Below are 14,489 nucleotides of genomic sequence, written 5' to 3' on the forward strand. Positions count from 1 at the left end.
CAACATAACATATTTTCATTGTGGAAGTTCGATTGATTCGCTTAATAGTTGATGTCTAGGGAATTTTTGAATTTATATGCGCGACTTGTACTCTTCCTACCACAATGTACTAAAAATAATTTTGAAATTTACATTCAAACTTCAAACTCAAATTAAATTAATTAATATAAAACCGTAGATAATAAAACTTAAGCGAATCGATCGATCGACAGCTAAGACGCTATTAATATTATAAAAATTAACGTGTTTATAAGAGACATAAATTGCAGGCAAAATATACCGATAAAATAAATTGTTTACATAAATATGATAAGTGGTAATAAAACTTAATTAGTATATATGAACTTATACGAGCCGAACTTTCAATCAAATTTGTCTAAAAGAAAAAAAAAGCACGTAAAGAAGTCATATTTTAATTTTTAAGGTAGAAATACAATACAACAGTTTTCTTCAATATTAATTGATTGAAAGATATGAAATCTATTCGGCTAGAAATAACTTCGACATCTCACAAATTAATTGTACTAAATACAAAATAAAGATAATGCTATCAGTAGCTTTGCTGCTGCATGTTAAAAATCGTACACAAAATTTTATCTTCTGACCGTGGAATTGTCATCTTCCATCAAAGTGTTCATAAAAATGTATTGGGAACTGTGATAGAAACCGAAATGGTTGTCTTAGTCCTTTTTTTTCGCAATGAAAAAAGTACATCCTCGTTTCCAAATTCTATAATATAATCTTCCATCTCCGAAACATTGTCTCGCGCTTGAGTCAATAACACAGTTTTTGTCCAAAAAAAAATTATACCCCGTTATCTATAATGAAGTTATTACACTAATGAGTCGTTTCTGTCACAGTTCGCGCACAAATTACTCGGCGATTAAATTAAGTTACGCTTAACAGCTATTTCTCCTTTATACATTATACCGCGTCTTGAAAAGAACCAATGTGAACCCCGGTACTCTATTCGCTTCTTCGATTTTCTCAGGAAGTCCGCTCCTGTATATGTTTAGGAACTACTTGGCAGCAAATATGATGACACAAGCGATTCGTACAAGACGGGTACGTTCTATTTATAATCATCATCTCTTTTCTTATTTACGATCTAGTTAATTATTCTAAGCGTGTTTCTCTCCTCCTTCGTTCTATCTTTTAATGAATAATGCTCAAAATTTCTATGCAAACATATTAATTCTTCACGAAAATGACTGTTGCTACAATTTAAATTAATGACAATGATTCACACAACGAAACGCTCGCCTTCCTCCACCCCCTACGTCTCTCTCTCTCTCTCTCTCTCTTTTCCCCTCCCCTTTTCTCTTTTCCTCTTTTTTCTTTTCTCTTCGCACAATGTCAGAAACGAATTCAAGAGTGTCGGGACAATGAACGAATCGAAAGAGTTCGCTGATGAGCAGCAAGAGACCGTGTTCTTGCGCGGCAACGTATTGAGGAAACAGAGATATAAAAAATATTTTATTTAAATCTTTAAGGACGAAATTAGGAATTTGCGAGTAATGAAAGGAAGTATTCTAGGCTACTCCGAAAATAATTTTAACGCTTTCCGTTATTATAATTGAGAGCCCGTAACGGTGCTTTGAACGTGGACGCAGATTGTTGCTGGATCTGATATGCTACAGGATGAATTTTAAAGCCATATAATCTGCAAAACAGAAATTATCCGTAAATTTTCAAACTTTACGTTCTGTATGTACCAAAACATAAGTTTCAAATATTAATAATAAGATATTTTGTTTCACTTTACATTTAATATTAAATAAATATTTGTTTAATTTATATTGGATCGTTGTATATAATATAATCAATTAATTAGTATCAAAAAAGTTTTTATAAATGTTAACTTGTCTATAATTTTTATGTGAATAATAAATTTTAATTTAATACTTTTAGAATTTCTATAATCAAAAACAGAACATTAAACCCTTTTAGCATTTCATTATTGTGTTATTCTATTGTTTTATTAAAAAAGTAAAACTTACCTAGGTACAAATTGATTTGCCGCACGTTTGGGTCTATATTCGGGATGAACCATGAACAACATGTGTGGAAATCCCGTTCCGAAATATGCTCCGTCAGTGTGATGATGTCTCGAACTCTTCGGTGTGTAAACGTCCATGCACTTAGGACAATAGCTCTTAACCATTGCCTCACCAGGAACATCGCTAAGTCCCAGTGGCAACATCGGTTGGGATTCACAATATACACGCGGGCAATGACCAAAATCGCCCGCTTGATATTTTTCGATCATCTGAGCGATGCCACGATTGGTAAGTATGTAGCGTGCATGGATAAGACCATAGAGCATCTCTGCAGCTTGCTCAATCAAATCTGACTGATTCGGATTATCGTCCAGATCATCATCTAAAAAATTAAAGTTGAACAAGTGTGAAAAACATTGTCATGTATCACTTGTTTTTTTATTTTAATTTATTTAATACTTAAACACTCAAAAATAATTAATAATTTAATTCAACAACTTACCAGGCTCAAGATCTAGAATCATATCTAATGCCTGACGATAATGTGGCACTTGCTCATTCAATCCTGTCAAATTGAACTTATCCTGAATGTAATCTTCGTCCACCTAAGCACAGATGATTTAAATAAATAAATAGTAAATATATCTTACTAAATTTTTAAATAAGAACATCTATATCTGAAAAAGAAATCTTTTATATTAAGTGTGTAATGCAGTAGAGTTATTTATTCTAATTTCACATTCATATCCTATAGTGTTCAACTAAGAACTGACTTGAAATATGTTAATCCTACATGTGACTCATCTCGACCATTTTTCTTTACTATCAACCAAGACACAACTTGTCCATTCACTGGCCGTTTAGATAAGCCGCAACTAAAATCATCTTTTGATGCGGCCCGGGCGCGCGATGGTGCCGGAAGTCGCGCCCACGATCACTTACCTCGCAAAAGAACTCGTTTCCGCGTAAGCCGCAGAACCACGAAATCCAGGACACCTCCTCGGAGCTGCTCATTTTCCTGCGGCAGAAGAAACCGTGGGGAAAATCCCGTTATTAGGCGCTCTAGGCCGAAGTGGCGGATGACGAAGAGAGAGGCAGCGAGGGCCGACGAAGAGGTTACACGTGCAAGGGTCACGTTTTCTTGGTGGGCGAAGTCTCAACGGCGACAGTAACGACGGCGGGCGATCGCCGCTGCCTGCATCACGCGGATTTGGTTGGAACGACGACGTGAACGCGAACTTCGACGGGAGACACGGTGCGGGAACGACGGACGGATCAGGGAACGGGGGGTGAGGGCAAGAGGGGGGCGCGCGACGGGGCTCGTTTTACTAGGCAAGATGCCCGACAAGTTACGGCCCGTCCGGCGGGTTCACACCTACGTTTCCGTGGTCATTGCCGCTTCGTCAGCTGTTTTTCGTGCACAGTGCGCGGTCCGACGCGGCCAGGAAGCGCATTACTCGTGCAAATAGCCAACGCGAAACACAGCTACCCGACGGAAAACCAAAAATAAACAGCCCTCGCGGCTTACCTTTTGGTGCTTTGATTAGCCACGCTTGCTCAACCGAACGGAGTATAGCTGGCGCTGCCGGTGCGCGCGCACCGCCTCCGCCATCTCCCGGCTCTTCACCGCGAAGCGGGTCAAGGCTCCGTTCACATCGCCCATGCCTGGAAATGGAGCGCGCCTTCTGACGTTAAATCTACGATTGACCTCGGCCAATCGTAACGAAGGGGGCTTAATATTTTGTACGGCTGAAAATTACAAAATATCTGTATTTGCAATGTTTAATCTTAAAAATTGCGTGTGTATTATGTATGATTAAATACAACTGACAATAATAAAATAATAAATATATATGACGTATCGATTGGTACACTCGACCAGCTAGTCGAGTCTAGATATCGATGGTCCTCACATATGGCGAGAGATGTCTAAACACATGTGTCATAATTAAAAATTCACGATTTGTAACATTTAATTCAGTAAGAGAAGCGTTTACAAAAACTTTTTTCTGCGCATTAATTTATTAAATTACGTGGTAAGATATAATTTCGCTGCTTCTAAAAGAGCTGGTTCTCGTTGCTAAGGCATTTCACTGTAGTCTGATGCAACAACACATTGCACAACCAAGATTGAACTTCACAAGCAGAGATAATTCAATAACAGATTTATTTATGCTTATTAATGGATAGTGTTCCGGTAGGTCTCTGACACATGCTTATTATTATTTGATAACAGAGACAAAATTGTCACAAAAAAAAGGGAGAATTTACTACTGTTTGATTGTTGGTTTTAGCTTAGACAGACAAACATGTCTCAACAACCAGATAAAAAGCCGAATTTCCAGCAGAAAACGAGAGAGGAGATCAAGGCAGAACGTGAGGCAAAAAAAGCTGCTAAGGCTGCTGCTAAAGCATCAAAGATTAATAATGATAAGATGGATAATGTCAAGAATGTGACTCCAGTAGCTAATTGTAAAGATTCAGTGATTATTAGTCATAAAATAGAAGAAGCAGAGAAAGTTAATCCTGAGGTGGCTAACTGTGAAGCTCTACAAGAAAATATAAAAGCAGACAAGGTAAAAGATACATCTGGTTTACAATTGAATGTAGATGTTTTAAAGAAGGAATTAATTCAGTCTGTGAATGTCTTTCAGAATGGCACACCTGAAAGGAAAAGTGAAGCAAAGAGCAAAGTTGAATTGCGCGCGGAACGAAGAGCCAAGCAAGAAGCTCAAAGAGCTGCAAAACAGCAACAATTAACAAAGGAAAGTATAAAAAGTAAGGAATCTTCTAAGCCACGCATTGAAATGGTACCTGAATGTTTGATAAAGAAAAGTCTTGTGAAAAGAATCAATAAGAATGCTCACGAAGTTTATTTATTTAAACACTTGTATCAAGAAAGACAAGACTCATTGTTTGACATCCCTTTGGTGAATTCAAAAATACATCCAGCAATAGTCAGATTAGGTATTCAGTACAAAAGTAAGATTATTGTTGGCAGCAATGCGAGATGTGTTGCACTTTTGGCTGCTATTAAACAGGTAATTCGGGATTATGAGAAGCCAATGCAAGCAGATTTTAGTCGTGGGCTGGAGGCAAGCTTGAAAGAAACAATGGCATATCTGCACCATTGTAGACCACTAGGCGTCTCAATGCGCAATGCCATACGTCACATTCAGTGGCACATGACACAATTTTCAACAACATTGTTGGACGAAGATGTAAATAATTTTTGTTATATAAATTTTAATATTTTTATGATTAAATTTAAATTAATTTTTATTTGATAAAATTACAAATTGCAAGTCTTTAGATATAAAATAAAAAACTGCATAGGAAACAAAAAAGAACTTGATAGAATTTAATTCTATATTTTTTATATTTTTTTTTATATATATTTTTTTTTTATTTCTATTTTTTTTTAACATTTGATTTGTTGCAGGCAAAAAATAAGTTACAAGGAATAATAGATACTTATATTTCGGAGCAAATTGAACTGGCTGACCAAGCGATATCATTGAAGATACAGAGTAAAATATCAGACGGAAATGTTATTTTAACATATAGTTAGTGAGTAAATTTTAATAATTTAATAAATTAATTTTATAAATTAAATTTAATAAATAATTTATTAATGGGGCATAATAAAAAATTATAACTTTGTGCATATTTGTTATTTTTTGAAGATATATTATTATTTTCTTAAAAGAAAACGATGTAATTTCTGAAAATATACAATATTTTTAGTTCATCCTTAATTCACAAGATATTAGTTGAAGCACATACTGCAGGTAAAAAGTTTCGCGTGATTGTAGTTGATAGTAGACCATGGTTGGAAGGCAAAGAATTGTTGAGACGTTTAGCAAAACATGGGATTGATTGTTCTTATATACTCATCAATGCTCTCAGCTTTATTATGCCAGAGGTAAAGTTATGTTTACAGCAAATTTTAAGAGTAATTTATAAATTAATAAAACAAACCACTGTGACATATATGTACAAACATGTTTCTAATTGTTTCAAATACAGAGTTAGGAATAAATGTAGCAATAAATTTACTATTTTGTTTAGGTTAGTAAAGTTTTCTTAGGTGCTCATGCAATATTAGCTAATGGAGCAGTAATGTCAAGAGTTGGAACTGCACAAGTTGCTTTAATAGCAAAAGCCTTTAATGTTCCTGTTTTAGTAGCGTGTGAAACACACAAATCAAGTGAAAGAGTACAGACTGATTCCATCGTTCATAATGAATTAGGTAAGTAAATAAATAACGAGTTTTAAAATATAAATATTTATAATATTTGTATTAAATTTTATGTTGTAATTACATTGATATTAATTTCATATTAATACTTCTTTAAGAGTTATATTTTTTTAATTATAATTTTTTATTATTTAATTTTATTATCTATTTACTTTATTTAATGTATAGGTAACGCCGACGAACTCGTGAACAATCAATCGAATGGCAAGAAATCTTTACTTTGGAATTGGCGAACGAAGGAATCGTTGAATCTTTTAAATATTACTTACGATGTAACGCCAGCTGATCTTGTTACGGCCGTCGTCACAGAATTAGCAATTCTACCATGCACTAGTGTTCCTGTGATTTTAAGAATTAAACCTTCCGAGATTTGAATATGTTTTCTCTAAAAAATTGAAATGAAATATACTCCACGATAAAAGTATAATTATAAAAATTTTTGAGTATACTAATTTTATGTAAATATATGATTCTATTGTTTTTTATTCGATTATTTTACTTAAATAAATTAATTGAATAATACAATACGAGATTAATTACTCGATTCATACGTATATACATAATCGTTGAAATAAATTTTTTTAATTGTGTTACCAAAATATAGTAAATTTCAAAGTCTTACCGATACTTAATAAATTTTCTAACAATTAATATTATATAATATTTTATATGAATATCTAATATGTATTATAATTCGCTATTTAATACTAGGAAATGCAATGCTATGATGATATACAATGCAATTGATGTGAATTATCGAAAATAAAACATCATTTCTGATAAGGTCTCTTACAATTTTATGTATCTTATATTTTGTGTATTTTATAAATAAAATAGTTATAAGTAAAATTATAAGTTTTATTATTTCATATGGAAAAACATACAAGAAACAGTCTTCTTCAGCATTGATATTTCTTAATTATTTTATTTTTACTGGGAAAGTATGTTTGGCGAGGTTACTCTTTTGTTATAAAAAATGCATTAACAATTGCGTAAATAATTTGTAATCTTTTATTACAACAAAAGAAAAACAATAATCTAATTATGCGCTCATATAAATGAGCGAGAAGTTAAAAATAAACAAGACGACAAATCTGTTAGTCCCAGAGTTGTGCAGTGCCAAATATCTGAAAATAGTCGGGAAGTATTAGGGCTACTTGTTCTGAAACGTCCTCTGCGAGAAACAGCAAAGACATTTCGGAACGTAACCTACCTAGGAGAATAAGAGGAGTAAGTTTAAAGAAGAGTTTGTGCCGTATATTTATAAAAGGTGGATGCATATTAAATAAAAAAAAAAAAAAAAAGAGGAGTAAGTTGATGGCAGAGTCAAAGTGCCGTTCCCGCCAAACTCGAAGTGTACAGTGTACACTGTACACCGAAGAGCAGATATAGCGTTTTCTGCGGCGACAGCGGCTAGCGTAGTACGTAACCCTATGTTGCGGAGCCTCCGCCGCGGAGGCAGGGAATGAGAAAACGGGGGGAAATCAGTCATCGGCAATCCGGCCGGCGCGGTACATACATGCGGCACATGTGAAACTCGACGCACACGACTCTAAAGTCACGTTCGCTAGCTGCTGTCGGCGCAGCAAATGCCATATGTGTCTTCCAGCGTACGTTCGAACGTTGTTGGCTAAAGTCGACAAGTTGTAACGCGCATGTCGAATATGGGGCTATTCTTTTCTGCACTAGTTTAGAGGATATCTTTCTTTCACCTTATTAGAAGATATGAGATAAACTCTGAACTAGTGCAAACCAGTGCAGCCCGTTCAGCTGCAAGACACCATGTGTTCTTCTGTTTCGCGCCTAAAATTGTTGGCGTACAACAGCGTCACAAAGAGTGCACGGTACAACAATTGCATAGTCAGCTCTAGGTCTCCCAAATCGATATGGATTTGTGTAAGAAGTTTGGAAAGCTTTCCTCGACAAGCAGTAACAATTTCATCTTGAAAATGCCAAGCAAGGAAACCGCGCGAGGAAAAATGCACGTTATTAAGCGCAGTAAGTTTGGAGTTAACCATTTTTTCATGTCTCTCTACAAAAGCCGTTTGTTTCCGCAACAAACGTGCTAATTTTTTGTAATGTTGATACATTATTATAACGCTAGTTTACAAAATAAAAAAATAATTGTTTCAAGATAATCAGCCTGAGAAATAAATGTTACATTAATGTTGTGAATACTATGTATATAATTATTACAAAAACTATCTAATATGAAAAGACATTAAAATTAAACTTTTTTTTAGACGGACGCAAGGAGGATGTTCATTTTGATAAAATCACCTCAAGGATTGCCAAACAATGTTACAACTTGGATATGAATTATGTGGATCCAGTAAGTATTTTTTATACTTTTTGGTTGGGTTTAAAGTTTTATCTTAGAGTAGGATTTATTATATCTTTTAGAAGAAATTTTGTAGAATTATATTTTTTACATATATGCATATATATGTGTAAAATTTATATTTTTTTGAAATATACTTTTCAAACTGTTATATACAAAAATGTATTAATGTAGGGATGTTAAGTTGTTTAATATTTTATTTTATTACAGTCTGCTGTGGCAATTCAAGTGATACGTGGTTTATATTCTGGAGTAACTACAGTCATACTTGATAATCTTGCAGCAGAAACTGCAGCTACAATGGCAACTAATCACCCAGATTATGCCATATTAGCTGCAAGAATTGATGTATCTAACTTACACAAGGAAACCAAAAAGAGTTTTAGTGGTATGTATAGTTTTTTGCACTTATACATGTCAATTTTTGTGTGATAAGAAACTTTAATTATTAATTTTAATTAATACAAAGTTTAAAATTAGAATCAATGTTTAATTCTTGTACATTACAGAGGTCATGCATGACTTGTATTATGCCAAAAATCCCATCACAAATGAACACACTTCTATAATTAGTGAACATTACTACAACATTATTAAGAATAACGCGGATAAACTGGATTCTGCCATAATATACGATCGAGATTTTAATTATAATTATATCGGTTTTAAAACCCTGGAGAGGAGCTACCTGTTGAAAATCAATGGCAAGATAGTGGAGAGGCCTCAACATATGTTAATGAGGGTAGCTGTTGGTATTCACGAAAATGACATCGACAAAGCCATAGAAACGTACAATTATTTGTCCGAGCGATATTTTACACATGCTTCACCAACGTTATTTAATGCCTGTACTAACAATCAGCAAATGTCCAGGTAATTTTAAAATAAATTTAACTTAATAATATTGAATATTACTATTTTAATAAAAATAACTTTTTTGCAGTTGCTTTCTTTTAACTCTCGACGATGACAGTATAAAGGGTATTTACAGTATGCTAAAAAAGTGCTCGCTTATTAGTAAATATGCTGGAGGAATAGGACTCAATGTACATTGCATTCGTGCGAAAAGTGCGGAAGATACAAACACAACTAACGGATTGGTTTCTGTTTTAAAATTGTACAATGAAATAGCTATTTATGTTGATCAAGGAGGAAATAAAAGACCAGGAGCATTTGCTATCTACTTGGAGCCATGGCACGCTGATATCTTTGATTTTCTTGAACTCAAGAGAAACATTGGTAATTCTTTTTTTAATTTACTTTTATTTATTATATTTATACAGAAATATAAATATAAATAAATAAATAAAAATTGCATTAAATTATTTTTGTAATTTTTAATATTGCAATATATTTTCGTACAGGTGACGGAAATATGCGAGCCAGAGATTTATTTTACGGCCTTTGGATACCTGATCTTTTTATGGAACGCGTGTATAACGACGAGACATGGAGTTTGATGTGTCCACATGAATCTCCCGGTTTGGCTGATGTTTGGGGTGATAAATTTAAAGAATTGTATACTAGGTATATACTTGTGTACTTAATTCTTGTATCTATTATTTTATTATCTTATAACATATATTTTTCATGCATAAACGTTGTATAAATTTGTATAAAATTCTTAGATATGAAAAGGAGGGCCGGTACAGGAAACAAGTGGAGGCTAGAACTGTATGGGTTGCCATTCTGAGATCCCAAGTAGAAACTGGAACACCTTATATGCTTTACAAAGATAACTGTAATCGAAAATCAAATCATCAACATGTAGGCACTATCAAATGCAGTAATTTGTGCACTGAGATTCTACAATATTCTGGCCCTGGAGAAGTCGCTGTGTGCAATTTAGCGTCTATTGCTGTCAACATGTTTGTTAATACAGAAACAAAAACTTTTGATTTTGACAAACTTAAAACAGTCGCAAAAATTGTCACCCGTAATTTAGATAAAGTCATTGATGTTAACTTTTACCCTATTGAAGAAACTAGAACATCTAATCAAAGACATAGACCTATTGGTAAGATTATGACATTTAATTTATTATTTTAATTATTAAGTTTATATAGTTATATGATAAAATTTGCAATTATTTGTCTTAGGTATCGGAATACAGGGTTTAGCAGATGCGTTCTTATTAATGCGATATCCTTTCGAGAGCAAAGAAGCGAAGGAACTTAATATTAAAATTTTTGAGACCCTTTATTATGGTGCTTTAGAAGCTAGCTGCGAATTAGCTGAGGAAAAAGGTACTTATGAAACATATCAAGGTAGCCCGGTCAGCAAAGGCGTAAGTATTTAGTATTTCAACTGCAGAATGTCTTATTTTGTGCGTTTTAGTTGTATAATAATTTTGTAATCTTATTAGATACTCCAATACGACATGTGGAATGTTAAACCGACAAATTTATGGGATTGGGATAAATTGAAAGAAAAGATTGCAAAGCACGGAGTGAGAAATTCGCTTTTATTAGCACCAATGCCAACAGCTTCGACGGCACAAATTTTAGGAAATAACGAGTCCATTGAAGCGTACACGAGTAATATCTATGTGAGACGTGTATTGTCTGGAGAATTTGTCATTGTCAATCCTCATCTATTACGAGATTTAACCGCAAAAGGTTTATGGGACGAAGATATGCAAAACGAGATCCTCGCGAATTTTGGATCTGTTCAAGTAAGTTCTTTTAAATTATTTTTAAATATTTTTAGCTCGCGAATTATTTTTATCATTCTAATATAATGCATATATGTGTATGCGTGCGTACTTTGTAGAACATCGACCGTATTCCCGATGATTTAAAAGTACTTTACAAAACCGTATGGGAGATTCCACAGAAAGTGATTCTCGAAATGGCTGCTGATCGAGGAGCTTTCATCGATCAATCACAATCTTTGAATATTCACATAGGAGACCCAACTACTGAAAAGCTTACGTCCATGCATTTCTATGGATGGAAAAGTGTAAGTAATCATTTAATTATCTCAGAATTTTTTTAATTTATACTATTTATTTAGCTTGAATTTTTCCAATTTGCATTACGCAATTAAAAAATGTAATAAAATCGAGACTTGTATTATATAAAAATATGTTATTGTTTATAGGGTTTAAAAACAGGCATGTACTATTTGAGAACAAAACCAGCCGCAAATCCTATACAATTTACAGTGGACCAGTCTAAATTACAAAATCGCGATTCTGTCGCAAGTTCCAATAGCAGCAGCTCTACTATTGATAATACTGTCGATAGCAGTCCTATTCAATCGCCGAAGAAAGATGTTAATGATGATGATAACGCTGAAAAGCGAAAACAATTGAATGAACAAGCAAGTAAAAATTTAGAAGCAATGCTCGCTTGCTCGCGTAAAAATAAGGAAGCTTGCACGGTATGCAGCTCTTGAACATTTACCTTTTAAGTATTATCTCACATCGCATTTTGTAAATTATATAAAGAAAACCAGTTTTGGCGTTTAAATTATAAAATTAATTAAAGTGTTATAACAGCTAAAAGATGTTTTGATAAATTTAAGCTGTTAAAAAATTTGTAAGATTATAGAAAATATAAGTCTTTGTAAGAATTTACATAAATTCAAATTAAAATGTTTTCTATACGTAAATGCGTCTATTTCGTTGGAATATTTAATTATATTTTATAGATAGGATTAAATAACCATCCTTTGAGATGTGACAGTTTTTTTTTTAGGAAAATTTAATCTATATAAACTGTTTCCTGAATGCACAAGTACATCAACTTGGAAACAAGATGGTCCTTTTCCAACCGAGTGCGAAGCCTGATCAAACGTGACGCTTCGAATGTTACTAGATCAAGACACAGTATCCCTGCGGTCGCTGCGGCAGAGGTGGCGGGTGTCTACGGAGACGACGCAGAACCATATTTATTTTGGTTTGGAAATTAATCCGTAGGAGCCGTGTGCGTGCCGTTGACGCGCGCGCGCTTTCTCGCGCCCGTGTGCGCGTCTATGTGCCGTGAGTGCGCGTACCGTCGGGACGTGCGTTTCGCACTCGAGACTCCGGGTGGTCGAATTTCGAAGTGCTTGCTTATCGGAGATCAAGAACTGAGAAAAAAAATGACCCGTAAGTCCAGCCGCACGTCGTCGTCGAGGAGCCGGTCCTCGTTTCTCGATCGCGCCGCGACAACTCCAACGAGCGAGAGAGAGGGAGCGACGCGAGGGACAATGCTGACGGGCGAGCTCGACAGCTCGCGCGACTTCCGCGGCTACTATTAACGTTGACCGAAAGGAAAGGAAAGGAAAGGAAAAGAAAAGAATGAAATAGGACCGCCGCGCAACGACGGGTCGCTCTCGCCAGAGATTTGTCGCGCGCGCGAACGAACGTGTCCTCGCGGTGACTCTCGTCGAGGAAGAAAGGAGCACACCGCCGTGGCAGACGATGCGCTCCGAGTACCCTCGAGAACTCGCATACTGCCAAGCTACCGCAGGAAAGGTCAATATTTTTGGATGCTGACGATAACGCGATTCGAAGGAGAGGAAGAGATGGAATTTCAGTGCATTCGCGGGCGCGAGGATCGACAGGTTTCGCGAAGCCTCGGCACAATTATCGCGCCAGCTCGAAAGATCCTCGACGCCCGCGACGAGTTTCGCCGCTTTTGACAGCGCTCGATAGTGTGTTTTGTAAGCGTAACTGCGCGACACGTTGCACTAGCTGCCATTTTGTAAGCCGAATGCCGTTCGAACGGCGGGGGAGGGGACGGGAATACGGATAAAAATTGCGCGTAGGAGTGATTCAAACCGGCTCGGTCTTTCAAAGTAATGTAAAGTCAGATGATTTTCGTTTGGTTTGGTTAAGAAACGAGACTTTGACACACGCATGTGCACGCTTGCGCGAGTTGAGAGTAGCGCTCTTTTTACCAAAACCTTATTCGAGTTGATCAAATAAGCTTTAGTTACATACCGAAAACAGTACGGAGTAAAATAAAATAACAATAGCACTAAATTGAAAATTCGAAAAATCGCTTTTTCAAATGATTACCAATTACGTTGCAGGTGGAAATCAACGTGAGCTAGCACGAGCCAAGAATCTGAAAAAAACCGTAAAGAAGGCAGCGTCTGAGCAAGACAGCAACAAAGGACTTTCCTTGGAACAACGTAAAGCACGGTGAGTGTTTCAAAGCTTCGTGTTGCTTGCATTTGAAAGAAATATCCTTTTTACATGCCAATCACAAAGTGCATTTCTTTTTACAGTGACGCGGAACGAATGAGAGAAAAACAGCTCAAGAAGCAGCAAGGTGAACCAGCGGACAAGTCTAAGCAGGTGGCGAGATAATTCAACGAGGAGAAAAAAAAAAGTGTAAAATTTTTACGACGAGAAACGGCTATATCGTAACCAATGGCTATGCTAAACATATTAACGATTGTAAGGAACACAGGGGTCGATACTTACACCGTGGACGGAAAAAGTAATCGCCGTGTTTTCGATGTTAGAGAATTTTTCCATTGCCGGCCGTACGTGGGGGTGTCGACCATATGACATGCCTCAGGACCTAGCCTTGATTACCTTGTTATTTACACGTTGCTCACAAAAATAAAAAGTCAGCAGTTATAATCAGGGTGTACAAAACTTGACGTTATCTACGCAAATAAATTCAGTCAAAGAAAACACGCGTTTGACTGGTTTCTCTAGGCGTATAAGGATATTAAATAATAACGATATATTTGTAGTAATAATTTCCAATCTGTAAAGTCGAACCTTTCACTTATTTAATATGTTGTGTAATTAAATATGTAACTGGCGAACGATTATTAGACACGCATGTGCTACTATTGTTCCCTCTCGCTTGTAATAAACTGTTCAAATTTTAACGACACATGTATAATTCTTAGATCTATTCGTTCCCGTCCTGAACAATCC

At 35.5% G+C, this 14,489-nt stretch overlaps 4 protein-coding genes across 6 annotated transcripts; 3 read left to right on the forward strand and 1 right to left on the reverse strand.

Moving 5' to 3' along the window:
* Window positions 1-397: 397 nt before the first annotated feature.
* On the reverse strand, window positions 398-3,648 carry Ckiibeta (casein kinase II subunit beta). Of its 2 annotated transcripts, none has more exons than XM_070659855.1 (5): window positions 3,529-3,648; window positions 2,943-3,018; window positions 2,503-2,605; window positions 2,001-2,382; window positions 398-1,663 (listed from the first exon to the last, which is right to left on the reverse strand). In XM_070659855.1, the coding sequence occupies exons 2-5, from the start codon at window positions 3,012-3,014 to the stop codon at window positions 1,555-1,557; spliced, it is 666 nt and encodes a 221-aa protein (XP_070515956.1). In that variant the 5' UTR covers window positions 3,015-3,018; window positions 3,529-3,648; the 3' UTR covers window positions 398-1,554. The 2 variants fall into 2 exon arrangements, with proteins under 2 accessions (XP_070515956.1, XP_070515955.1); XM_070659854.1 differs by lacking the exon at window positions 3,529-3,648 and adding an exon at window positions 3,380-3,514.
* A 212-nt stretch (window positions 3,649-3,860) lies between these two features.
* On the forward strand, window positions 3,861-7,110 carry Eif2bdelta (eukaryotic translation initiation factor 2B subunit delta). Of its 2 annotated transcripts, XM_070659739.1 has the most exons (7): window positions 3,877-4,197; window positions 4,295-4,576; window positions 4,655-5,221; window positions 5,443-5,570; window positions 5,748-5,925; window positions 6,072-6,252; window positions 6,430-7,110. In XM_070659739.1, exons 1-7 carry the CDS (start codon window positions 4,183-4,185, stop codon window positions 6,633-6,635), a joined length of 1,557 nt encoding a protein of 518 aa, XP_070515840.1. In that variant the 5' UTR covers window positions 3,877-4,182; the 3' UTR covers window positions 6,636-7,110. The 2 variants fall into 2 exon arrangements, with proteins under 2 accessions (XP_070515830.1, XP_070515840.1); XM_070659729.1 differs by having other exon boundaries at window positions 3,861-4,197; window positions 4,295-5,221.
* Window positions 7,111-7,877: 767 nt separating this feature from the next.
* LOC139104252 (ribonucleoside-diphosphate reductase large subunit-like) lies at window positions 7,878-12,217 on the forward strand. The gene is made up of 11 exons (XM_070659623.1): window positions 7,878-8,259; window positions 8,505-8,593; window positions 8,813-8,990; window positions 9,112-9,475; window positions 9,546-9,841; window positions 9,967-10,129; window positions 10,231-10,619; window positions 10,702-10,889; window positions 10,968-11,276; window positions 11,375-11,563; window positions 11,705-12,217. Exons 1-11 carry the CDS (start codon window positions 8,148-8,150, stop codon window positions 11,999-12,001), a joined length of 2,574 nt encoding a protein of 857 aa, XP_070515724.1. The 5' UTR covers window positions 7,878-8,147; the 3' UTR covers window positions 12,002-12,217.
* A 305-nt stretch (window positions 12,218-12,522) lies between these two features.
* Window positions 12,523-14,445, forward strand: LOC139104410 (putative SERF-like protein). Its single transcript, XM_070659877.1, has 3 exons — window positions 12,523-12,695; window positions 13,625-13,736; window positions 13,823-14,445. The coding sequence occupies exons 1-3, from the start codon at window positions 12,581-12,583 to the stop codon at window positions 13,902-13,904; spliced, it is 309 nt and encodes a 102-aa protein (XP_070515978.1). The 5' UTR covers window positions 12,523-12,580; the 3' UTR covers window positions 13,905-14,445.
* Window positions 14,446-14,489: the final 44 nt, after the last annotated feature.

This window comes from Cardiocondyla obscurior, linkage group LG01 (genome assembly GCF_019399895.1).
Source record: "Cardiocondyla obscurior isolate alpha-2009 linkage group LG01, Cobs3.1, whole genome shotgun sequence".
Lineage (NCBI taxonomy): Eukaryota > Metazoa > Arthropoda > Insecta > Hymenoptera > Formicidae > Cardiocondyla > Cardiocondyla obscurior.